This window comes from Erpetoichthys calabaricus, chromosome 7 (assembly GCF_900747795.2).
Source record: "Erpetoichthys calabaricus chromosome 7, fErpCal1.3, whole genome shotgun sequence".
NCBI lineage: Eukaryota > Metazoa > Chordata > Cladistia > Polypteriformes > Polypteridae > Erpetoichthys > Erpetoichthys calabaricus.
In genome coordinates, this window is record NC_041400.2 from 2,842,931 (window position 1) to 2,870,405 (window position 27,475).

Here is a 27,475-nt window from a genome sequence, read left to right on the forward strand (position 1 = left end):
ATCTATCATTAATTTATTTTTCAATGCCATTCGTCTCCTAAACCCGCTTGTCCTGAGCAAGTTTCGGGGTTCCTGTGCCTTCAAGTTTTGGGCGCAAGGCAGGAGCAATCCCTGGGCAGGACGCCGGCCCGTGTCGGGGTGACCTCACACACACACACACACACACACACACACACACACACACACACAGGCACACACACAGACTAAAAGCGCGCTATTTTCTTCTGCCAGCCTTCGCCCCCTCAGCTCTCCTAATTAATAAACAGAAGCCGCTCCCCCCACCCCGGACGTTTTTTTCCCGATCCTGTAAATCTTCTTTTTCTTTGACGACTCCATTAGCGGATGTCTGCCATCTAAATTGCCGCCTGCTTTTAAGCACTTCCTGCTGCACGAGAAAGCCGACTTTGGGATGAGGTTCCTAATGTTATTTTTTTTTTTCCATAAATAAAAATGAAGCCTCGAGCTTTTAGAACTCACATGACTTTCCTCGCCGATGTTGCCCATGCCAGGCTGACTGTGACGGGCATGTCGCCTTCTCCAGACTCGCACGTCACTTCATAATTTTGAGTCGTCACGCGAGGAGCGAATCGGTGAGCCGCCGAATGTCCCCGCCGGTGTCCTCGCCCGGTGTGACCTTCTCCGCTGTTTGTTTTGTTTTCAGGTTACTTTGAGGGCTTCATTCTCACGTGTTGTCATCGCTCACAGATTTCCGCGGTGTCGTCCGTCCAGTCCGCCGTAGGTCGCTGCAGAGTCGCGCAGTGTCGGATCGGGCGCCGGGCAGGACCCGACCGTGGGTGGGGTGCCAATGCACTTCGGTCCTCCGTGACTCATACTGGTCCAGTGTTGGAGTTTTCCTTAACGTGACTTAAACGAGAGAACGAAACTTTGGGTTAAAAAAATCCAATAACGGAAGAAACACAAGCAGGGCGAACGTCACACAGGCAGTAAAGAGACGAGCGATTTGAACCGCAGTCTCTTGCCCTGCGTGTCAGGATCACTGACCAGTGTGCCATCCAGATCTCCTACTTACATTTGGTAACATTTTCAGACCTACTCGTAAATCAGAGTTGGGGTAAACTTGTGTATGGCAGGAGCCCACCCAGGATGTGAGACGCCAGTGGTCTTCTGGACACCATCACTCGTATTGGTCCAGAGTTTGACTTTCATCTGCTCTGACTTAAACAGCTTAGGTCAAAATTAAATAACTGAGTGTTTTGATAATCCAGTTTAGTGCCACTCCAGAGCTGGTACCAGTCCCAGCAGCATCTGACACAACACAGGAACCAGCCCACCGATGCCTTTCCACCCACCCTCATTCACACTGGGCCCCTGTTTGAGTTCTCTTGAACCTCTTGGGTAAAAAACAAAGAACTAAACTTTGAATAAAAATCGAAATTATTAAAGAAACAAAGGAAGGGCATACACCCAGCTGGCAGGCGGTGCCACTATCGTTGTGCCACCCATTTTGCAAAGAGCTCCTTCTCATCCCCAGTATGTGCAAAAGTAATTGCCCCCTGCCTCTCCTGCTTTTGCTCATTTCACACAATGATTGGCCTCCAACCTTCAAGCAAAATGTAATAAAGTGCCACAAAAAAGTCTCTGTGGGGCCCTATAGCTGTGTGGCAGATCTCAACTTTTCATGTGCTGACATTCTCAGGTCTGCTTAGCCCAAGTTAGAGTCACCCCAAAAGCCGGAGCCAATCTCAGCAGCATCCGATATGAGGCAGGAAGCAAGTCTGGGTACCCTCGCTCATACTGGTCCAGTGTTTGAGTTTCATGGACTTAAACATAACACGGAAGTCTGAGTGAAAATGATATCAGTGAAATGTGAATACCGGAGAAGCAAAGGCAGAGCAAACACCACACCAGCCGTTGAACCCGGGTCCCTGGACCTGTGTGGCAGTGTCACTAACCACTGGGCCACTCAGATCTCATAGTCATGTGACCCTCTCAGAACTACGTAATCCGAGAAAGGGGGTGCCCGTCCCAGTGGCACTGAGTGTAAGGCAGGAACCAGTCCTGGGTGGGATGCCAGAGCTCTGCTGGGCACCCTCGCCTTGGTCCTGTGTTCGAGTGCCATTTAAACTGACATACAAATGGGTTAAAATTCAATTAGTTATGTGTTTTATGGAATGTTCTAAATGCTAATGTTATCCATCCATCCATCCATTATCCAACCCACTATATCCTAACTACAGGGTCACAGGGGTCTGCTGGAGCCAATCCCAGCCAACACAGGGTGCAAGGCAGGAAACAAACCCCAGGCAGGGCGCCAGCCCACCACAGGGCACACACACGCACACTAGGGACAATTTAGGATTGCCAATGCACCTAACTTGCATGTCTTTGGACTGTGGGAGGAAACCCATGCAGACACGGGGAGAACATGCAAACTCCACGCAAGGAGGACCCGGGAAGCAAACCCAGACGGGTCTCCTAACTGTGAGGCAGCAGCGCTACCACTGTGCCACCGCGCCACCCAAAATGACAAATTCAATGCACTTTATTACTACAAACAATTGTGATGTGCCTCCTGTTGGAATGACAAATGTAGTACATTTCATCTTTACAAATGCTTGTTATGCACTACCCACTGCGCCACCGTTCCACCATGCTAATGTTATGCAACACTACAATCTTCTTCTTCTTCTTCTTTTTCTACTTCATTATGATGTGAGTACTGCCTTTATCAAAGGTGATATTCTACATTTGTGGTACATTTCTTTTGACCTCAGGCAGGTGAAATGACTGGCTCAGGGTCACCCAGTTTCAGTAGTGGCATTTGAACCCACAACCTCAGGGTCTGAGCTCCACAGCCTTAACCTCTACTTAAATCGTTTATTTCTTTTATGACTTTGAGAATGAATTCTGCTCCCACATCCCCATTAGATGATGCACATTAGATGAACTGGCCTTCACTCTTGCCTGGCATCCCGTACTGAAGTGGCTCCTGCCTTGTGCCTGATGCTGCCAGGATACGCTCTGCATCTCGTTGACCTAATATTCCAAAAAAGAAAAGAAAAAACAGATTAAAGAAATGAATGTCAAGCACGGCCATTGTCCTGATCTGCGGTGGCAGGCAGTGCGCCCCCCGATGGCCAACATGCTGTACTGCGACTCACAAATTTGCTCTTTTCAGTCGCTCGTTTTGTGAAAGTTACTTTAGATCAGAGTGTCGCCTTTAGGGTGGATGTGCTGTGTAATTAATCTGGTTTAGGGTTACAAAGCTGAACACCAAGTGCCGGATGTCCTGTCCCACTGGGTGACTTCTCCCCCCCCCCATCACCAGCTGTATGGCACTCGCTCTGTGCAGTGTTTTGTTTCTTATTTCTTTCTCCAGCCTTGTTGGCACAATGCAGCTCATTGTATCTGACCGAGTGACCCACCGACTCAACTTGGAGGTCCTGGGACTGTTCTGTCCTCCCAGATGACTCTGTGACAAGAATTTGGTGGTTAAACTGAGTGTACGGCATACGTGACTATTAGATTTAGAGCTTTGGGCAAGCATTTAAGTTCTTTTTTTTTTTACTGTTTTTTTGTACTAATTTTATTTCATATCTTAAAAAAACGTTATGAAGCTAAACGCAAATTAGTGTCATGAACTAGGAGTCCCAAAGCACATTCCCAATAGCATTTACCAACGTGCCCACTAGAGGGCGAAATCCCATCCAAAACCCTGGCTGGACACAAAAAGGGGCCTCTTTAAATCTTTATAAAATACAAAAGAAGGAGCAGAAGGGCAATAGGATTTGCCCAAACCAATAAGTCAATCGTGTCCTACCAACAGTCCACATACGAAATCCCAGGAAAAGACAAAATATGAAGGTAGATCAAAAAGTAAAGATAAGAGAAGCTGACGCAATACAACATGTTCACAATGACTTATGGGCACTTTAAACACCCAGTGTGGCTCTCTGCTATTAGCCTGGTTGAAGCTGAGGTCAAGTGGACATGGACGCTCCGCACTGTTGTGGATCAGGGCACCATAATGAGAAGGAGTGAAACCTGCTGAAGTTCATCAAAGGACATTGGCCTGTGCCAATCAGTAAGCTTACTGAAAAACGTGATGCTGGCTGGCCATGCCATGCTGGCATCACAGACTGGTAAGTGTGCCCATGCTGACCCCGTGTCCACCCCAGAAAGCACCTACAATGACCGCGTTGAGCGTCAGATCTGGACCATGAAGCAATGCAAGAAGGTGGTCTTGTCTGATCAATTGTGCTTTCTTTGAGATCATGTGGACGGCCGGGCACGCGTGTGTGTGTGTGTGTGCCATTTAGCTGAGGAAGAGTTGGCACTGTGGGAAGAAGTCAAAACTGGTGGGATACTCTGGACAACTTTCTGCTGGGAAACCTTTAGTCCTGCCATTCTGGTGGATGTTACTCTGACACGTCCCACCTACCTATAGAGTATTGCAGACCACATCCACCATTTCATGACAATGGCATTCCCTGATGCCAGTTGCCTCTTCCAGCAGAATCAAGGTGCCCTGCCACACTGCACAAATTGCTCAGGAATGGCTTGAGGAATGGGACAAAGAGGTGTGGACTTGGCTTCCAGATTCCCAGATTCTCAATCCAGTGGAGCATCTGTGGGATGTGCTGGCACGCTCCACTTGCGCTTCCTCTCTCCATTGTGTCACCAAAGCCCAGCTGATCATTCCAATTGCTTTTAGGGACCAGACACACGGGCACAGACCTTAACATTTTATTGTCTGGTAGATATTTTCTGCAGGAAGAAATGTTTAAGAACATCTGAGTGAAGTTTACTCCTTAAACGGCCCCTTTGGTTTCCCTTTGTCCCGTCCTGTCACCTCGTGCTCTTCTTTGACTGTTTAACCTCAAATCTCCATTTCCTTTGATTGCTCTCCGTGGTCCTGAACTCCGTTTGGTTCTCCTCTGCACTTTCCTTCGTGTCTTTCTGTCATATGGAGACCAACGCAGCAGACGATATTTGCAATGAGAACTTCTGTTGTGTTCTTAATCACTTAATGCATTTTTCTTTTCCTGGTATTGAATCTTTTACATCATTTATGGGTGGTCTCTTGGGGACTTCAGGGCTCCTCAGGGAGCCATTTCTGGTGATTTCTTTGTGTTTGGTCCCCAAAAACGCCTTCACTTCTGGCTAACGATACGTTTAATGTTTCCGTTTTCTGTCTCAGTTGTTGCCATGCAGTGATTGGTTGCTAGGGGGTGTCTCCCCACAAGTTACGTATCGTGATGTCATCGGCACCATAGCACGTCAAAGTCTTATTGGCCGACTGACTGACTTCTTTCTGCTTGAGGACTGGGATGAGTCCCTGATGGCTCCAAGATCTTTGCCGTAAGCTAAGCAGTCGAGTTTCCAACAAAGTTGTCTCTCGTGTGTATAAAGCTTTCATTTATTTACATTCGCTTTCATCCGCCATTTTTCTGCCCAGCTCTTCACAAATATGGGAGCAGTCACACTGTTCTTGTCAAGTGCCTTAGGACAATGATTGGATTTGAAAGGCACCAGGGCCATCTTAACAGCATTATAGGCCCCTGAGGCAAGGCAGTGCACTAGGGTCCCCTACCTACACAACCAGTCAGCAAATCACAACATACACAGGTTGGCATGGGGCCCCCGGGCAACTGCCCAGTGTGCTGATGTGTTAAGATGGCCCTGAAAGGCACTCTATAAAATATCAAGGATCAGCTGTGGCTCATGTCTCCTTGTGTGACAAATCAGTTTAGCTGACAACTCCCAGCACTGTAGAACAATGGACAAGTCATTTGTAGGTCACTTTGGATTAAAGTCTGTTACTACTTGGAGCTGCCATCAGGGTGGACTTTTGAAGACATTGGTGCCAGTATGTCTTCTGTCAGGCCCGAAGGTCGATCCGCGCTTGATGGTCCATCTCATGTCTGTTGAGCTCATGTCATTAGAGACACCATGGCAGGAATAACAAAAGGCGCCGTCCCACCGCAAGAACCGTTTTTCAGGAACCGGGGGCTTTGGAAGTCGGGCCGTTTGTAGTTCCTGGTACTTTTTTTTTTTTTAGCTTCTTCCCCAGGTTTGGAATTTTTTGTTGAGCCAGAAACTATTGTGGGCGGGGCTTGGGTGATGAACTGTGCTGATTGGTTGACCACAAGCACTGATTCTGGAATCAATTAATTAACTTACGTTTAACCGCCTTAGAAAAACGAGCCAAACAAAAATTATTATTACATGTAACTGTCAGTCAGTCATTTTCTAAACCCCTAAGTCCTGTATTGGGTCACTTGGGGTGGGGGGGCACTTGGTTGCTGGAGCTGTTCCCAGTTAGCATAGGGCACAAGGCAGGAGCAGACCCTACGCAGGGCACCAGAGGACATGCAAACTCCACACAGGGAGTTGAGAACTCTGGTCTCCTTACTGCAAGGCATCACTGTGCCACCCTGCTGCCCATTATGTGTAACAGAAATGTGCAAATACTGTACCAAAGTGGCAAATAAACACAGCAGGAAGTGGTCAGCATTCATATTCAGCACGGCCGCTGTGTGTGACATGTTTTGAGACACACAGCCTGACGTCACAATCGGGACGCCCATTTGTTGTGTGCTTACTTTTATTTTTTTCTGCTATTGGCACAAGAGAGTGCCTGACCTGCTTGATCAACATACCCCTTGTGTTATCGCCAGCTACCAAAGCACCAGGCTTCATTTCTTCCTCCTTTTCTGTGACAAGGACACTGACAGTTGCCACATTGTGCTTAGGGGGCTAACATTTTGCCCGTCCTTGCACTTGACTATAATTATCTCACCGTTTTGTTATGCAGTGTAGGTGCCAGGGAGGAAAGATGAGCATCTGGGCCAGGATAAAGGATGGATTCATAATGAAAGGACCAAGCAAACAAATGATCAGGGATGGTAGAAGCAGTTCATTCCTCCAAACGATAGGTGGCAGTGTTTCTCAGGGCTAAATCTGATTAAGACAGATGGCAGTTGGGGTCTTTGGGTGCCACCAGAGAGTGCTGCCAGAGGGGAGGACTGCCCTGATTTCCACATGACCTGGAAATGCTCCGGAGGACTTGGGTTTGAGAGAGGAAGTCATTCCTAGGTGGAATTTTAAAAGTGAGCTCACTGCCTGACTTAAGCGAGTCGGAGTCAGGAGGCGGCGGGCAACACTCTTGGAGGTGGAAGGACAGGATTGTGAATTGGTGGTCTTGTAAAGAGGGTGTTGGGAGTAAATGAAAACCTTTTATTTAAACCTGGAGTTGTGTTGGGCATTACTGTGCCTGCGGTTTGGGGCTCAGTGGTGCCCCCTTGTGGTTACAGCTCCTACTGTCACACCATGGTGATGTTTCATGTGACTGAATTCAGTGGGCACATCCCAACGGTTTGATCATCCAGTGCCGTGCCATGCATCAGTTTCACTTTTCTGTGTCACTTCCTGCCGTCATCACTATCACTCGATTTAAACAATGGTTCAGTTTCAGTTTGTTCTACAACTGCCTTTACAGCTTTCCATTTGCTATTGTGTTTTAAGTTGAGGCTCCGCCCCACTCATGAATATTGATGAGTTATTACCTTAGCGTGTCCGAAATGTATATTAATCTTCGTGTTTTTTTTGGGTTTTTTTTTGCAGCATGATGTTGTTTCATCCACTAGATGGCAGCAGGCTACTGTGCCGATAGTTATGTGGGCTTAACACCGTAAAACGGATCATCACGCGTCACCCCGAATCTGACTGGTGGTTAACTGGAGTTGCGGTTAAAGGGTTCCGCTCGGGGTTAATGCCGAGGAGGTTAAAAGATAACGTTAACGTTACCCTTTTTTTTTCCCCTTTATGTCAAATTTCTGCCCCGTAATCTTGAATCTCTAGAATCCCAGGTAAAAGTTGTCTCTTTTGCGCTCCAGCTTTCCTCAAATTCCTGAACTCGATACTCTGGAATTTCAATACGCCACAAGAGCTCGTAGGTGCGGCCGTGAAGATAATGATGATGAGTGTCCATGTTTGTCCTCACCCCGTTGTTTTCTTCTGTCACGTTGGGCGTCTGATCGTCTGAGTGAATCGGACCAGTTGGATCAGGCATTGCCAGTAAGGAAAGGGGAGGAGTCTAAGGGGAGGAAGAGGAGGCTTAAAGCAGGACGGACGTAGAAGAAGAAAAGACGACGGCTAAGGCGCAGTGTTGTAGCATATTTTTTTGGATTTCTTGGTGGGGAGCACACCGGTGAGCTCCCCACCCGTAGGGTTAACTGTTTTTAATTCTTTACTATGTGGAAGGACCCCGTCACACCGCCGAGACTTCTGAGTTATTGCACGCAACGCATTTTGAATCATTTTGTTTATCTGTGGATTATCACACTTTTTCCTATTACCCTTCCGTCATAGCACATGCTTGATGTTTTTGTGGTGTTCTGTACTCATGGGGGTCTTTCCATATGTGTTAAGTACTGGGGAGGGCGTCGCTCGGAGGTGTTTGTTGTACTACTGTGTGTTATTTTCATTCCTGCTGCTCAAATATACAGCAACCATTTCTTTTGAACGTGCAGTGTGTGCGGCGTGACGTCATTACAGGAGTAGCGCTGGTCGCCCATTCACCTTATTATTTATAATCGTGTCACCTACAGATCGGCGAAATTGCGACACCTCGTCCTCCATCGTTTCAGCTGTGCTGCTGCATATCGAAGTGACGTCAGCAGTTTAACTTACAGATGTCTGCACATCACGGACTTTACACAGAGGCTACACGACCCACCAGTGTGAACACTGAGTCCTGAGAAGAAACGTCCCGTGGTGGAACTGTGACGGCGTCAGCGCCTCTTCTCTTCTCACGTTGTCTTTTTCTCTTTTTCCCTTTTTAGGTAAGTTGAACCCTCCAAAGAAATGAAGATTTGACGCTGACTAATGAGCGCCATGTTACACAAGGTACCCCGTCTCTGACTTACCGCTCACGGGCTGCTGCTTGGGAAACCCACGTTAGCGTGGAGGGTCACTGTGTACTCACCTGGAAAATGGCGTGGCATCCTGTGCCCCCTCCTTTCGGCAGGCGTGAGTCCCAATCACGGTGGGGGGCAGCCTGCCACTCTCTACATGGCGGCTTGCACTGCTGGACGTTCGGAGTTTGACTTTTGTTTTAGCGCTGCGTCCCTTTCAGCAAAGTTTGATTTTTATCTTGTTGTCCATCCTTTCTTCAACATTGGCTTGATTTGGATTTTGGATGAGTGCAGAGACATGTCTTCCTGTTCCTTCTGTTATTTTGCTAGCGGTGTGTTGTTGGCGTGAGCTGCTTTAGAAGGAGCCGGAATACGAGTAGCAATGGCGGCACTGCTCAGCTGACGCATTTCAGCCTTGCCGTTTCTTGAATTGCAAATTTAATGCTGTGTACATTGTGAATGGCTTATATTACTTCTATTCTTATTATTCTACATTATTACTAATATGAATGATTTGTGAAATTGGTAAACATTACAGAAAACCCTGTCGCGCAATCTGGCAGTTACTTGTATGGTTTTTATACTCTGTACATTAGAAGGGCTAGACATTTGTAGCCTGTAGGGGGCGCTTCAGATCCCCAGACTCAACTGCACCACCACAGTCCCAGGTGCAAATAAAATGAAAACTTCTATGAAAACTAAAGATCGATCCATCAATCTATGTGATCCTGCCAACTACGCTCAAACATCTATCTATCTATCTATCTATCTATCTATCTATCTATCTATCTATCTATCTATCTATCTATTATATAGTGCCTTACACATCTATCTATCTATCTATCTATCTATCTATCTATCTATCTATCTATCTATCTATCTATCTATTATATAGTGCCCTTTCTATCTATCTATCTATCTATCTATCTATCTATCTATCTATCTATCTATCTATCTATCTATCTATCTATCTATCTATTATATAGTGCCTTTCTATCTATCTATCTATCTATCTATCTATCTATCTATTATATAGTGCCTTTCTATCTATCTATCTATCTATCTATCTATCTATCTATCTATCTATCTATCTATCTATCTATTATATAGTGCCTTTCTATCTATCTATCTATCTATCTATCTATCTATCTATCTATCTATCTATCTATCTATCTATCTATTATATAGTGCCTTTCTATCTATCTATCTATCTATCTATCTATCTATCTATCTATCTATCTATCTATCTATTATATAGTGCCTTTCTATCTATCTATCTATCTATCTATCTATCTATCTATCTATCTATCTATCTATCTATCTATCTATCTATCTATTATATAGTGCCTTTCTATCTATCTATCTATCTATCTATCTATCTATCTATCTATCTATCTATCTATCTATCTATCTATCTATCTATCACTGAGGCCCATTTCTTTTTTTGTTTTTTGGTAACACATTCCTACATTTATGAAAGTCTTATGCCTGCGGGTGCCACTTAAAGCTTCACCTTGGGCAGCATAAACTCCTGAGTGGACCCTGAAGGCAGACCCCATGAGGAGATGGGTTGTCACCAGTGCTGGTCACGTTGTGTCGGACCCTCATGTAAATAATTTTGGGAGGAAATCATTTGTGGTCGGCTTCATAAACTTCCAAAGATCATAATAGGGTGTAGTCTCCCTCCTCCTCCTCCTCAGTCCGAGTTCTGATGGTCCCGTTGTTTTTGTCATCTGTTTGGACCTCAATATACAGAGCCAGACAGCTGAATGTCCCAAAGTCAGTTAGCGGACAAAGTGACCTGAGAATGAGAGACAGAAGGAGATGTCAGTCGATGTTGTCCAGTCACACACTGATGTACGGCGGGCCGAGTGGAGGCGATCCGTACTTTGAATGTGGACCCTGGCTGAGACTTGACGGTGGGCATCAAGAACCCAGCGTACCTCCATGTTGGTATAAAGTGGGCTCCTCCAGAGCTCTGTGACTCCGGGGCTCCTCTGAGCAGCCAATTGGATCGCACGGTTATGCCACCTGATTTTGAAACACTGACAAGAGATTGGTTCACGAGACCCGCCCACTACAAGGACACGCCTGCTGAATAGTCATTGTTATTCATGAGTCAGGTAACTCTTCCCACCACCCTACGCTCATCCACAGTGTGAAGATGTTTTAGAGGTACTCTTAAAATGGCCGTGTTTCACCCCATCACTGGCATGTAATGCAAAGGCTGGCAAACGTCATCCAATGTGTGCCATTTGATGGTCTCCTCAGCAGACATCTGCAGCAGGACTCTGTCGCTCTCCCTACAATCCACTATCTAATGTGCTGAGAATCTCCGTCTGCCCTTCTAGAACTTTCTGGGGCCTGTAGGGTATGTTGTGAATATTCTCACTGTTTATGTAAAGAAGTTCAGTGTACCTGTGTGACACGTCGCTGTCATTCAAATGTCCAGCCCCGCCCATCTTCAGGGTAATCTGCTGACTACTACACTGCTTAATTAGTCATTTGAGTTTTGATTTTGTCTGTCCCATTCTAAATGCTCCTATTCTTTTAGTTTATTTGTATTTGTGTCAATGTTCCCCTTGGAAGTACAAAAACGTGTTTTAATTCCACCTCGAGCTTTGTGTTCTTCTGCACGGCACAGCAGGATTAGAGAAGGGAGCGCAACAGAAAAGACCTGCAGAATCTTGAAAGAGAAGTTTGCTCAGGGCCCCCCCTGGAAGGTGAGGACTGGCAGGACAGGTACAGGTGTGGCATTTCAGCTCTTTGTGGACATGAGACAAGTGACAGGACAGGTGGCCCAGCTGTTGTCATTGACACGTCACTTTAAACTGCACAAGGTGGACATTGGAACAAAGCAGCAGTGTGGCCATGTAGCCTCCTTCAGCGAAATATTGACATTTCTGTTATGCACAAATTGAAAAATTAGATTGTGCTCCTGTGCTGTGCTGTGCTGGGCGCTTTATTGGATTTGATTGGATTTGGTTTGGGTTTTTTTTTTCTTCTTCCAATGGAATTATCCATAAGCAGCCTGATCTGATTTTTGTTAAGCCTGTCTAATAAAGACAGACGCAGCACTAATGGAGCTTCTAACATTTTAATAAATCTGGATGACGTTTTTCTTCAGTTTTTTGAGGTTTGCAGACACCTCAGATATGAGACCACCTCTAATCAGAAGCCCTCCACATGGGCAGGAAATAGATAGATACAGTAGATGTGAAAGGCACTATATGATAGATAGATAGATAGATAGATAGATAGATAGATAGATAGATAGATAGATAGATAGATACAGTAGATGTGAAAGGCACAATATAATAGATAGAAAGGAAAACACTGTACTGTTTAATAGATATAAAAAGCACTATATAACAGATAGATAGGGAAGGCACTACATAATAGATTGATAAATATGAAAGGCAGTATATAATAAATAGATAGATATGAAATGCTCTGTATAATAGATTAATAAATATGAAAGGCAATATATAACAGATACATAGGAAAGGCACAATACAATTGACTGATAGATATGAAAGGCACTATATAATATACTGATAAATATGAAAGGCAATATATAATAGATATGGAAAACACTGTATTGTAGAACAGATTAATAAAGCACTATATAACAGATAGATAGATATGAAAGGCACTACATAATAGATAGATAGGAAAGGCAATATAAAACAGATTGATGGGTAGATATGAAGGCACTACATAATAGAAAGATAGGAAGGCACTATATAATAGATATGAAAGGCACCATGTAATAGATAGATATGAACGGCACTTTAAACCTTTAACAGATAGATATAAGAGACACAATATATCCAACAGAGAGAAATAAACTGCACTATAAACTTATAACAGTTTGACAGATATATGTTAAAGGCACTATATAATAAATAGATAGGCAACTAGATCTATCAGTGGTCCAGGGTGTGGTCATCACTCCACTAGTGTATAGAAACTGACTTGGATGCCACACACCTCCTCCGTCTCGCATCTCTGTCAAATTTTGAAGTTTAAAATCTTTCGTTTATGAAAATTATTTAATGATTTTTTTGAAAATATATTTATGCACATAAGCCCCAAATGGTTATTTTTGGTAACTGCCACCACTAGATGTCCAACAGCGATTTTTAATAAATGCACAGCTGGCTCTGCCTCCATCTTTTATAAATCAAAGGTTCAAGTTGGGCTGGAGAGAAGAATAGGCGTGGTCATTCAATAAGGGGTGTGGTCATTAACTATAAGCTGTAAGGGGCGGGGTCATGATCCTTTGTGCTATTTCTGTGTGTTTACTTCTTAAGTTGCTTTTGTGGTGACTGGGTGGCCATGTTCTGGTGGTTCGCCCTGTCATCTCGGATCATCAGTGTTTGTACAGAGTGACCTCCATGTGTCTTCATAGCTTTTTCTCAAGATATTAGTAAAGACTAACAGGATGGCTTGATTGGCAGCTCTGAACTGGCAGCATGTTGCAAGTGCCCATGTGTCTCGTGGTGAACTGGAAACCCCATCCTGAGGTGCTGCTGGCATTGATAACAGCTCCCATCTACAAAGAAGGGGCACTTGGGCAAATGATTTGTTTTACTGTTAAACAGCACCTTTCAGACATGCCTATCTATCTATCTATCTATCTATCTATCTATCTATCTATCTATCTATCTATCTATCTATCTATCTATCTATCTATCTATCTGTTATCAGTTTATAATGCCTGCCAAGTCTATCTATTATATAGTGCCTTTCATATCTATCTGTTATCAGTTTATAATGCCTGTCAAGTCTATATACCTATTATATAGTTCCTTTCATATCTATCTGTTATCAGTTTATAATGACTGTCATGTCTATATACCTATTATATAGTGCCTTTTATATCTATCTGTTATCAGTTTATAATGCCTGTCATGTCTATATACCTATTATATAGTGCCTTTCATATCTATTTGTTATCAGTTTATAATGCCTGTCAAGTCTATCTATTATATAGTGCCTTTCATGTCTATCTGTTATCAGTTTATAATGCCTTTCATGTCTATCTATCTGTTATCAGTTTATAATGCCTTTCATGTCTATCGATTTCGTGTTCATTTCAAGTCCAGCAACTGAACTGAGAGCCGTAGGGCTGCCAGCTGGCACCCCTTGCATTTTCTCGTTTGCTCCTGAGCTCCTCAAAGCCCAGCCGCCACTCTCCATTAGTCAGGTGGATCCTAATTTTGCTGACGGCAGCCATTCTGCACTAAATCAGAGGCGGACACAGAAACTTCCGGAGGAATTTTAGGAAGCAGGTGATGAATCGATTTGACTCTTACAAATCCATTCTCAGTAAAGAGCATCTAAAGAAAGAAAGAAAAAAAGAAGAAGAAAAAACAAATCATAAATGATTCATGGCCTTTAATGGTTTAATGGGCAGCAAAAAACAAATAAAGCACTCAGACAGAAAGTGAGTCGTTTGAAACTCGTCCCGTCCTCGATAGCAGTGATGGCTCAGCAAAAATGAGACCCACCTGACTGCTGGGCACAGCCTGACACTCGCTGGAGTTGGGATTGGAACTGATGGCGTCCTGGTGGCTGGCATGGGGTCAATCCAGATGGGTATTAAAGTATGAAAATGCTGGCATCACCCCGAAGGGCCTTAAGCAGCAACCAATGTCCACCTGCATCATTCAGTTAGTTAATGATGCTGTATAGCGCCTTTCACAATGTCTCTCTAAGATGGCACTCTCTCTACAAGTACTCAGTTATTCAATGCATCTCTTTTATGGCGCCCATTGCAGTGGTCAATCAATTTTAGGTTTTGATCAATTTTTACAATAAGTAGCATTTTCACTCCGGTCATTCAGTCATTTAATAAGCCATATTAATATTTCTATAGTGCCTTTCACAGTCTGCAGTGAATAATTCTTAGATTTCCATTGTCTTCTACTCAATGACCAGTCTTTATAATGAATTGCATATTCACTACAGTCATTCATTCAGTCACTAGATTGATATTTATTTTATATAACGCCTTGCACATTGTTCCATTTCCATTGCTTACAGTAATCCATCTTTATATTGAATTGTGTTTTGCTTTCTGTTGCTTGATGTTTTACCAACAGTACAACACTACACTGCAGACACAGCTTAACCACAAGGGGTCACTGTGCATAGCAACTGGGGGTCCGCACAAGGGGTCTCATTGCTTCATCTCACCTGTGTGTACCCACGTGAGGTTCAGTCCTTCATATTACCTGAGGGTCCCCACAAGGGGTCACTGTGCTTCATAGCACAGTGTGCACCCAGTTTTGGACGGGCACCTTGCCCAGTGATTGTTCCTGAACTGAGCTCTCTGCCTTCAGCTTCCCTGTGATCTCTGCTCAGGTTAAAGTACGTTTAGAAAATGGATGGATGGGTGGGTGGGTTCAGGCCTTCTCCCTTAGCGATGCCCCCTCAGTGTCTTTTGATGTGTAATTCTCAAAGCAACACTGCCACCTAGTGGCCATCAATCATCAAACACCTCATTCACGTAGAGCCAAACTAACCGAGAAGCAGGTGGTCAGGACCAGCCTGCGCCTGCTTGTTGGTGGGTCGGTGGTCAGGTAAATATTTTTAAGAAGTACGCCGAGTTCTTGCACGGCTTCTAGACTATGCAAATGGCACAAAACTAGCTGTGGCCCACTTTGTAACTGGACAAGATTTGCTGCTTTTATAGTTTAAGCAGGTGAAGTGTGGCAGACACAACTGCAAATAAGAATGAACCAAATCGTCTGCCAGCCTGTTATCTCAGGTTTCTTTGTACTGAATTCTGATGTGAAGAGCTGTAGGGTGGCATGTTGGCACAGGATTTAGTGCTGCCGCCATATGGATACAGCATTCTGGGATCTTAATCTCAGCAGAGTTTGGACATTCCCCCCGTGCCCCTTGGGAGCATGCGCTGATAACTCATTGCCGGCCCACCATCCAACAAACCTCAGGGGTCCTCCTCTTTATCTACCCCGACACCAAAGTCATGTTGTTAACATCTTTAATTTGGCCCCAGTGTAGGTGTGGGCATGAGTGGGCCCTGGCACCCTATCCTGGGATTTCTTTTGTCTTGAGCTGCACAAGATAGTAGCCAGGAGCGGAAAATGTCATATTACAGTGTGTGTGCCCATGGCGGGCAGTAGGTGGGGTACCAGCACAAACAAGGGAAAGAATCAGTCAAGAAGGAAGGATGTAATGCTGTCTCGAGCCATTAGAGGGCAGGTGGCCCTGTTACTGGTAGAGATGTCTGACCCTGGCCTTGGAGAGAAACAGTAAGGCCAGAAGTGGAGGGGATGGCAGAACTGAAAATGTGGGGCTGTGCCAACCCTCAGAGAGTCTGGGCACTGAGACCTGGAAGGTGCAGGGAAATGTGCAGCCACCAGAAGGAGCTACAGCCTGGTCTCCCTGAAAACTAAATGTCTGTTCTGGACTTTGGAAGTGGCCTTAGGTGGCCCTGGGAAGAGTTTCAAGGGGTCTTCATAACATCCACCATATGAGTTTAATAATAACAGGGTTAAAACTTGGGTGACAGACATGGGTTCAAATCTCCTAAGGTAGGACTCTCTGCCCTGTTTGCTGGGTTCCATCCCTGTAGATCATTTTATTAATAAAGGCACCAATTTTTGTCAACAATTTAACTGGGTGTGACAGGACTGCTGCCCCCTACTGGTCCACATATTCTTAATATCAGGAACCACTCTTGGCTGCCACCTTGTGGCACCTTATATGTGAAGTATAATATTCCATCTTGGGGTGTTGGTGGTCATCCTTAAGGGTAATTTTCTGTATTTCTTGGCATTATTTCTTTGAATTGCACCACACCCGTAAGTTCCATTCAATTTTTTGGCCCCCCAAAATTTGGTCACGTAGGTACCCAGTATCAGGTCTGTCTGTGTGTCTGTCTCTGACACATTGTTAGTTGTGCAAGTGCCATGCTTGTCATCATAGCTGGTAAGGTAAGCATCACAGTACCCAGTGGCGTCTCTACAGTAAGGGCAAGCAGGGCCTGCTCCATCATCTGCCATCAGAGGGCGCTGCTGTGCAGACATTAAATTAATAGTAAGACCGCCTCAGTAATTAAGCGGATTGTTGAAATGTTAATAGCAAACTCAAATTAGTCGTCATCACCAAGAGTTCCTAATCTTCCATGACATGCTCAGTACAATTTCTCCTTCCTGGAGCGTGAGCCGGCACTGCTGGCCTGTGACCGTCCCTTTGTCCCCCCCCCCCCCCCCCATGTTCTCTACTTACCCCCCTGACTTTACAGACCCACCATGGATCTTGGTGGTCTCTGCCCTTAAATGGCCCCTTTGCTGATCTGAGGGAGGCCTGAATTTGGACACCTGGCTATTCTGGAGGTCACTCGTGAATCACGTTGATTGCTTTTCTGCAATACGATTTAGCACTTTGGTCACTGAGTACAAGCTGGATGTTTATGAATAATTCTTTGCATTTCTGCATTCACATTTAACTATTGGATGTCGATCTCCTTTAATCTTCTCATATGTGACAGTATGTTGATAGAACTCCACTTTGTGTGATTTTGTTTTTATGCCATTATTTTGTCATCGCTTTTGCTGGTCACCTAAAACTTTTTCAAATTCTCCCTCCTGTGCGGTTTACTGGACGCCATCAGAATCTCTAACCTCGTCCGGCTTCGTCCATGCAGCTCCAGTGATCTTTTCTATGCCTTATCCACTGCCTGCACAGTCACGCTGTTGGGGTTATCTTCACAGCACCCTCTTGTGGTCAGAGGCAGCACCGTCTGCACTACACTCACCTTCCCCAAACTCCAAGAGCCAATCCCAGCCATTCCCATGACTGACCGCTACTCACTTACCCAGGCTGATGGGTTTAGGGAGTATAGCAGATCTCATAATTGCATCTCTGTGATTGTTTAAACTCTCTTTCACACACAAACACACACAAATTTCCCATTGGGATTAATAAAGTATCTATCTATAATGCCTTTTAAACTATCTATCTATCTATCTATCATATAGCACCTTTCACTCTATCTATCTATCTATCTATCTATCTATCTATCTATCTATCTATCTATCTATCTATCTATCTATCTATCTATCTAGTGCCTTTCACTCTATCTATCTATCTATCTATCTATCTATCTATCTATCTATCTATCTATCTATCTATCTATCTATCTATCTATCTATAATGCCTTTTAAACTATCTATCTATCTATCTATCATATAGCACCTTTCACTCTATCTATCTATCTATCTATCTATCTATCTATCTATCTATCTATCTATCTATCTATCTATCTATCTATCTATCTATCTATCTATCTATCTATCTATCTAGTGCCTTTCACTCTATCTATCTATCTATCTATCTATCTATCTATCTATCTATCTATCTATCTATAATGCCTTTTAAACTATCTATCTATCTATCTATCTATCTATCATATAGCACCTTTCACTCTATCTATCTATCTATCTATCTATCTATCTATCTATCTATCTATCTATCTATCTATCTATCTATCTATCTATCTAGTGCCTTACACTCTATCTATCTATCTATCTATCTATCTATCTATCTATCTATCTATCTATCTATCTATCTACCTACTGCATGGGTACCCTTTATGGTGAGCATTTCAGGATGTCCCCGCCCCTTCTCTCCTTCAGGGTCCAACCCTCATGACATCATCACTCTCTCACTCTCTGCCCCTGCTAACAAGATCTCTTCCATAGTTGCTGGCCTTTCTGACTGTGACTCTCTCTGGCCCTGCCCCTTACGACTGTGACCCTCTCAAGCTCCGCCCCTTATGACTGTGACTTCCTCTGACTCCACCCCTTCTGACTGTGACTGTCCCTGCCCTCCCTCTTGACTGAATCACTCTCTCTTGGGCTCCTCCCCTTCACAACTGTCTCTCTAATAGGCTCCACCCCTTTTGACTGGGATTCCCTCTGGCTTCACAGCTCCTAACATCTTTGCTCTCCCTTTGGCTCCACTCCTTCTAACAGCATCTCTCTCATAACAGCTTCTAACAGGGCCACTGGCTGTGCCCCTTCTGACTGTGACTCTTTGTGGCCCCACCCCTTGTGACTGTGACACAATATGGCCCAGCCCCTTCTGATTGTGACTGTCCCTGACCCCGCCTCTTCTGACTATATCTCTCTCTTTTCCTAGGCTCCACCCCTTCTGACTGCAAAAAAAGGTAAACAATCTAAAGGAGTGAGGATTAGGAGAAGGAATGGAGTTTAAAACGAAATTGCAAACCAAAAATCAAAGTCAAAAAAGCAGAGCCTGTTTTCGAACCAGTAATCACAAATCAAAATAACCACAAATCCGATTACTACTTCAAAATTCAACAACTTTTTATCTCTTAACCAATTGAGCCCTGATGTTGTGACTCCACAGGTCCCACTCCTAGCAACCAGGGCCCGCATCGTGATAATGGAGTCCATCAAAACTTTCCCAGGCTCCACCCCTCCTGACTGCATCACTCTCCCATAGACTCCGCCCCTTTTCACAATGTCTTTCCAATAGGCTTTGCCCCTTCTGACTGTGACTTTCCCAGGCTCCACCCCTCCTGACTGCATCACTCTCCCATAGACTCCGCCCCTTCTCACAATGCCTTTCCAATAGGCTTTGCCCCTTCTGACTGTGACTTTCCCAGGCTCCACCCCTCCTGACTGCATCACTCTCCCATAGACTCCGCCCCTTCTCACAATGCCTTTCCAATAGGCTTTGCCCCTTCTGACTGTGACTCTCTCTAGCTCCACCCTTTCTGACTGTGACTCTCCCAGGCTCCACCCCTCCTGACTGCATGTCTCTTCATAGGCTCCACCTGTTCTCACAGGATCTCTCCATTAGTATTTGCCCAATCGGACAGTGACTTTCCCAAGCTCCACCCCTTCTGTTAGTGACTTTCCCAGGCTCCACCCCTCCTGACTGCATCTCCCTCTTTCTCTCTCTCAGGTCTGTGGGGCTCCACCAGGATTTTTATTGCAAAACTGCCACTGGTGACACAAGAAAACCACAACACACCTCATGTCTCAACAAAATATAGCACAGTGACTTCCTCTTAGGCCACGCCCCATCTCGCAGTTCAGTCCAAGGCCCCTCCCTTTCTGGTAGCATTGCTATCCCAGGGTTCACGTCTTCTCAAGGTATCCCTTGCACAGGCCCCGTCCCTTTTGGCTGTTGCACCAGATGTCACCCTGCTTACCAAACTATTTCAAAGTGACAGCAAATGGTGCCAGTGATTTTTTTTTCTTCCCCATTTGACAACTTTATCTAAGCACAAAATGACAGGCAAGCATATCTTAAAACAACGGTTCTCAATCTGTGGAGTGCACCCGGCGAATGTTGCCATATGTGGCGTAATTTTGCTATTCGTAGGGAAATTTTAAACTTGTAGTGGTGTATCGGCAGCAAAAAATATAGGAATACATTTTATTAGGGTTTCAAAAAAACGTTAGGGTGCACAATTAAAACTGTTATGAAAACTCGGGTCGCAAATACTTAAAGTTTGAGAAACACTGTCTTAAAAGAACAAAAAGTTATGCATGTTAATGAATGACAGGTGCATTGAAACGTTTCTTTATACACAAAAATGTGAATGTGGCCTTAAATGATAACTTTTGGCACACTGCTGCCCCTACATGTGAGGACCGGCTCTGCACACCATTGTACAAAGCAAAGTGCTGCCCCCTAGAGGCTGAGATGTGTTCTTAACCAGAAATCACTCTTGGCTGCCCCCTTGTGGCGCTGTCCCTTTGCACGGCTCACTACTTTATTCTCAGTCTGTGGATCTCGCCACACTGCTGAGCCCTCACCATGCCACTCTGGTCAAGGCATCCGAAACCTCCTATTTTTAAGATGCCAGTCTGCCCGATGGCATAGTTTTGGATAGTTGAGTTCTGAAGGGAAGTCTCTCAGATTGAAAGAAGGTCCGCAGCAAAGGAAAATGAAACCCGCTGTGCCATCTTTGACTTGTTCTCATATGTTGGTCACAGCAGGCTAAAAATAGTGAAACAGACGCAGATAAATCCCAGTTGGCATCAAAATCTGCAGAAACACCAAAATCTGTGGAAAAATAGAGTTAAAAAAAATAAATAAATAAAGTGACAGTTTCAGTGAATTCAAAGTGCCCATCAGGTCCCTTGATTCCATTTCTGTGCATTGCCCAACCACCCCCACCCAGAGACCCCATTTTGTTTATTTGTGTATACAATTTAGCTGTGAAAACACAGGAGCGTGTTTAGAAACGGAAATGTGCGAGAGTAAAAATAGCAACGGCTGCGTGTTCTACGATAGGCGCTGGCAGTCCCTTTTCAAATGTGCCAAAGTATCCTGGCAACGCGGAAAAAGGCAGAGTTGGCGCCTGCATGGCATTCACAGAGAAGAAGAAGAGCTCCGCCAAGCAAATTAAACAGAAACATGGTGCCACTAGGGGGCGCTCGACTTGGATTGTGTTCCTGGGGCAGCAGGGGATGCAATGAGTGGGCTAAATCTGGGGTTGCCATCTGTGTGTCATGAATGGGGGTCACTTTGTTGATACATATTCTAGTTTTGAGGGGGGAGGGGGTCCCGTGGATCCCACCCTTCCAACAGGTCACTTCGGCCTTCCATTCATTTAAGGTGGCATCATTCTGGAGACAAACTGGGAACAGCTGATTAGAAACAGATGCCAGCAGGTGGCATCAGAGTGTAAATATCATCACATCCTCAAAAGGCGCTTGATAAGGAAAAGAGTTTGAAGTTTCATTCTGCATGCAGTTTTTCCTGACTATCCAAACTGTAGCGGGCACTAGTGTATCACAGGCTTTGGACTGGTCGGTGGGAGAGAAGACATGATAATAGGTGGGGAGGTGAAAAGGAGGCAGTTGCCAGGGTTCAAGGGGTGCCCCCTCAGCTGGCATCTGTGCTTAGGTGGCACTGAATTAAGCCCTAAGGGTCCACCCTATATTTAAATTCAAGAAGCCCCTTTTCACACATTGAGCTCTAGTCTGGTTGCCAAGGTGTGCAGGGGGTGCCTGCTAATACTAGGTGGCATGCCCTTGTGCCAAACCCGTTATGTCTAATTGTGTGCCTTCTTTACATTCAGATGCCACGGCTCATGTCGGCTCACACTTGTGGTGCCCCAGTACCTCCTTCCTGTTTGCCATGCCACCCATTTTCAAAACCACTTCATACAACAGTAGGTTCACAGGTGCCAGTGAGTATCCTGGCAGCACTTGGCACAATTTTATGTTTAGTACAATACTGTTACTGACTGGGACACATGGTGCCCATGTTGAAAGGTGTCCTATAAAATCAAAGGTGCACACCTCTGGGGTTCATGTGCTGGTTAGAATTTCTGCCAGTAGGGGGCATGCTTGAAACCCCCAAAACCCCCCCCCCCGCCCATTTTGGTAATATAACATAATGTAATGGTCTCTGACCAATGTAATCCAATTCAAGGTAGTGGATGCCCCCAGGCATGGTGCCAGTCCATTATAGAATCACTCACAAACACACACACACACTCGTGTGCACAGCCAAATGTGAATCACCAGTTAACCAAACCTGCACACCTTCGGAAAAGTGAGGAGAGAAGCAGAGGACCACCGACATGGTGAGAGCAGGCAGACTCCACACAAACATGGGGTCCAAACCCAGGAGTCTGGAGCTGTGAGGCAGCAGTGCCAATGTCTGCAGCATGTCAACCGACTGTGAAATTATGACAAGTGGGTACTCCCACCATTCACCCATTTATTGAACCCACTTAGAACAGTTTCAAGGTCATCTTACATGGCACCTTTAAACAGTGCCCATTAGCAGGAGCTGGACAGTTTCAGAAGAACTGTGATGACCATGTTGGTGTGACAGGTGAAGTGACTCACTCAGGGCTACGCACACCGTCAGTGGTGTGGACGAAACCGTTAAACATGTGAAGTTAACAAAGGCATTTCCTTTCTCATTTCTCTTGTTAAGTCATCCCAAGAGCCTCTCTTTGGTGGTAGAACTTATTGGATCTTGGTGGAGCTGGGGGCTACCTGCAGTGTATGTGCTCTGCAGTTGTACAGCGCTTCTGGTGAAAGGCACTATATTCAGTTGCTGGTTGAATTCAGGAGCACACCAGATGCATGCAATGATCAAAACAGATCTGTGCCTTTATAAGCAGATGTTCACTTCTGCCACTAGAGGGCAGGCCAGTGCTTTGACCATTTAATTGTGCGTGTGGGGAGGGCAGTTTCCATCCATCCATTTTCCAACCCACTATATCCTAACTACAGGGTCACGGGGGTCTGCTGGAGCCAATCCCAGCCAGCACAGGGCGCAAGGCAGGAAACAAACCCTGGGCAGGGCGCCAGCCCACCGCAGGGCACACACACACACCAAGCACATACTAGGGACAATTTAGGATCGCCAATGCACCTAACCTGCATGTCTTTGGACTGTGGGAGGAAACCCACTCAGACACGAGGAGAACCTGAGAAGCGAACCCGGGTCTCCGAACTGCGAGGCAGCAGTGCTACCCACTGTGCCACTGTGCCACCGATGGCAGTTTGCTCTAGCAAAATAATAAATTATTGGGAAATTCTTACTGGTCTACCCACTCTTGAACCCACTCTGTCCAGTTTCAGGGTTTTGGGCTGATAAATATATATAATATACGATCTCCAGGCTGTCAAATAAACGATGGTGCAACGTAAAGGGGCTTTGCCTCTGTATGCCTGATGAGCTCAAATAAGGGCGAAATACGTCTCGCGTACTCTTTGCATTATTTGACAGTAAAGTATGTAACATTCTATGATCTGCTTCTTACAACTGAGAGGGGTGTGGTGGATGTTTGCCGATTTGTAGCCCAACCACATGCGTTACCTGGTAGGGTAGGTAACCACCCATACAATCAGACTGTGTTTCGGACAACGAATGATATATATATATATATATATATATAGCCATACGTTCTATGTAATTATATATAATATGTGTGAAACAGTTCTTCTGATGAAAGGCGCTATATTCAAATGCTGGATGAATTTAGAAGCACACCAAGTGCATACAATTGCCAAATCAGCTCTGGGCCGTTTAAAGCAGTGGTTTATTTCTGCCACTAGGGGGCAGACCATTGCTTTGACGATCTATTTAGAGACTCTTTGTCATTGCTAAATAATAAAAGAAAATTATTGGGGCATTATCACAGATGGTAGGATTGTCACAGCCCTTCGTCTACTCACTTCTTAAATCCACTTTTGTCCAGTTTCTGGGTTATGGGGTGATGGAGCTTATTTTAACTATATTAGGTGTACCTGGTGAAAGGCGCTGTAATCAATTGCTGGATAAATTCAGGAGCACGCCAAATTCATGTAAAGACCAAAACTGGTCTGTCCCTTTTTAAGCAGATGTTTACTTCTGCCACTAGGTGGCATGCCAGACTTTCGACCATTTATTGAAGGGCACCTTTTTATAGCCAATTAATAAGCAATTGTGAATTTATTGCCGATGGCAGGGTGATGGCAAAGTGTCACAAAGAGTACTCAATCCATCTGACACTTTACTTGGATCCCTGTTGACCTCGAGGTGGAACCTCACATGCTCTCCCATATTCAATGGGGTCTCTGTTTACATTGTAGGCAGTGCATAATATAGATAGAGACACAGATATGAAAGGCGCTTTATAATAGTAGATAAGTAAGGCACTATATGATAGACAAATATAAAAAGTGCTATAAAACAGATAGATATAAAACGTGCTATCTAATAGATACAGTACATACAAAAGGTGCTATATAATACGTGGATAGGAAAGGAAGTATATGATAGATCTGAAAGGCACTATATAAAAGTTGGATATGAAAGGCGCTATATAACAGATAGGCAGATTGAAAGGCGCTATATCATAGATGCGAAAGGCACTATACAACTAATAAACATGAAAGGCACTATATAATAGATCTATAGAGAGATTTTATTTGTCCCCAAGGGAAAATGTACAAGGTCAATAGTCAGGTTTTTCTATGTCTAATAACGAATGTGGCATAGTTGAAACACCGCACGTGGGACGATGATGCCATTTTCATATAAATTGCTAGAGAAGCGCGGACCGATGCCGACACTGATCGAGCACTGATGTGATGGAAGAACTCGAAATCCCAAGAGTCAATGCAGCGACGCACGGGGACAGCCACGCCCCCTAACTGCCCTGTTGATTCTTGGGATTGTGAGTTTTTCTAATACCACACCCGTGGCGCCTCTGCTCCGCTTCTGTCCGGCGGTTTGGCCCAATCGTTTCATGTCGCGGTTTTTTTCAAACCTCCCACACGATCGAGTAGTTTTAACTCTTTAAACAATAAAACGCGACTGCCACCCCTTTAACTTTATTTTCAGACGAATAAATAAATACACGAAGATCTGTAGCTTTTCTCTTGGGATGCCGCTTTCCTTCCACAGTTCGAAACCAGCTGTTTCGACTCTAAATGGACCCAGCGGGGAGCGCGTGTCCCGCCCCCTACAGGCTCGCTTCCTGCATTGCACCCTATTCTGGCTTCCCATGACCCTTAAGTGGACGCATTGGGATGGGATTAAAGGACAGGAAATGCGCCACTGCTGTCATTTGTGTTTCTCATGGTGTCACGTGGCAAAGCAAAAGCAAGCGGGTGGTCTCCATGTGCATTTGGAAAATGGTGCAAGTGGACCACTTCAGAGCACGAGTGGCCTGAGTAAGCATGAAGCACTTACTGCGATCGAGTCGACTCTTCCAGGTTTGAAGGTACCAAATATTATTTGGGACGGGTGTGTGATGTGGGGCGTCGGAGGTGTGTATCGTTGGGGGTCGGGAGAGGATCCTTGTAATACTCACGGGCACAAACCTCAGTCTTTCCAAAAATAAAAAAGTTTGATTTGAAGTGCTTGCATTTTTTCCAAAGCGGTCGGATGGCAGGTGGGCTCAGAGGTGACTCACTCAGGTGGTGGCTGACTATTGTCATTTTATATAGCGCCTTTACAAAGTGAACACTATCCTGAGGCACTTGACAAGTTCACTGATTTTTGTGTGTGTGTGTCTGTGATGTCACCATTTACAAATGAAGTGACAACACTGTGACTGAATGGTGGAGACGGACCTTTGTCATTTGATATAGCACCTTTAAATGCTATCGCAAGGCATCGAAAGGTTCAGTTCAATTGCTTTATTATATCTATGACATGACCCCCCCCCCCCCCCCCAGCTTATTCAATGGCTTACTCAGGGTCACACTGGGAGTCAGCGGTGGGGTTTGAGCTGTCATTTTATATAGTGCCTTTACACCGTGAGCACCACCAGTCACAGGGCATGTTCAAAAGAATTGTATTTTTATGTCCAAGACATGACCACTGGCAGGGAAAGTGACGACTTCTGGGACATCCTGGGAGTCAATGGTGGAAACTGACTTTTGTCATTTTATATATAGCGCCTTTACACAGCAAACACTGTCAGGCACTTCATGATGTCAAAAGAACTCCATTGAAGTGGCCACTGGCTGGTATAGTGACCGACTCAGGGCCACACAGCGAGTCAGTGGTGGAGACTGAGCTGTCATTTTATATAGCGCCTTTACACAATGAACACCAGCAGGTGCAGAACAGGATCAACGAGATTGGTTTTATATATCGATGATGGGACCACTGGCTGGGAAAGTGACTCACTCAGGGCCACACTGGGAGTGAATGGTGAAGAAAGACTCTTGTTGTTTTATACAATGACCACTGCCAGGCACTTGAGCAGCTTTGTGACATCCCAGCTGATGTGACCACTGGCAGACAGACTGACCCCCTCAGGGTCACACGGTAAGTCAGTGGTGGAGTGGAGGGTGTCATTCATTTTATAAAGTGCCTTTGCATAGTGAACACCATTTAGAGGCATCTGAGAATGTGAGAGGAGTTGTTTGTAATCATCTCTGTTGATGTGACCACTGCCAGGTGTGGTGACCTCTTCTGGGACACACAGTGAGTCAAAGGTGGAGGCCGATCTGTCATTTTTTATAGCGTCTTTGCACAGTGAACACTATTTAATGACACTGCTTTGTGACATCACAGTTGATGTGACCACTGGCAGGTGTAGTGACCCCTTCAGGGTCACACAGGAAGCCAGTGGTGGAGTGGAGACTAAGTTTTGTCATTTCATATATAGCGCCTTTTTACACAGCTAATACTGCCAGGCACTTTACGATGTCAAAAGAACTGCTGTGATGTGACCACTGGCTGGTATAGTGACCGACTCGGGGCCACACAGGACTGAGCTGTCATTTTATATAGCGCCTTTACACAATGAACACCAGCAGGTGCAGGACAGGATCAATGAGATTGGTTTTATATATCGATGATGGGACCACTGGCTGGAAGAGTGACTCGCTCAGGGCCATACTGGGAGTGAATGGTAAAGAAAGACTTGTCATTTTATACAATGACCACTGCCAGGCACTTGAGCTGCTTTGTGACATCCCAGCTGATGTGACCACTGGCAGGTGTAGTGACCCACTCAGGGTCACACAGGAAGCCAGTGGTGGAGTGGAGACTAAGTTTTGTCATTTTATATATAGCGCCTTTTTACATGGCAAATTCTGCCAGGCACTTCA

General features: G+C 45.0%; 1 protein-coding gene across 2 annotated transcripts in view; it reads left to right on the forward strand.

The window, feature by feature from the left end:
• Positions 1-27,475, forward strand: part of ank2b (ankyrin 2b, neuronal) — a 512,663-nt gene that overhangs the window by 78,112 nt on the left and 407,076 nt on the right. Inside the window, exon 1 of one of the 2 annotated variants that reach the window (XM_051929741.1) lies at positions 8,826-8,871. The exons of the other annotated variant lie outside the window; for it this stretch is intronic. Within the exon in view, the coding sequence (XP_051785701.1) occupies positions 8,851-8,871 (21 nt within the window). The 5' untranslated portion in view covers positions 8,826-8,850. Of the gene's footprint in view, positions 1-8,825; positions 8,872-27,475 lie in introns of those variants that run through there. 2 annotated transcript variants of the gene reach the window in all.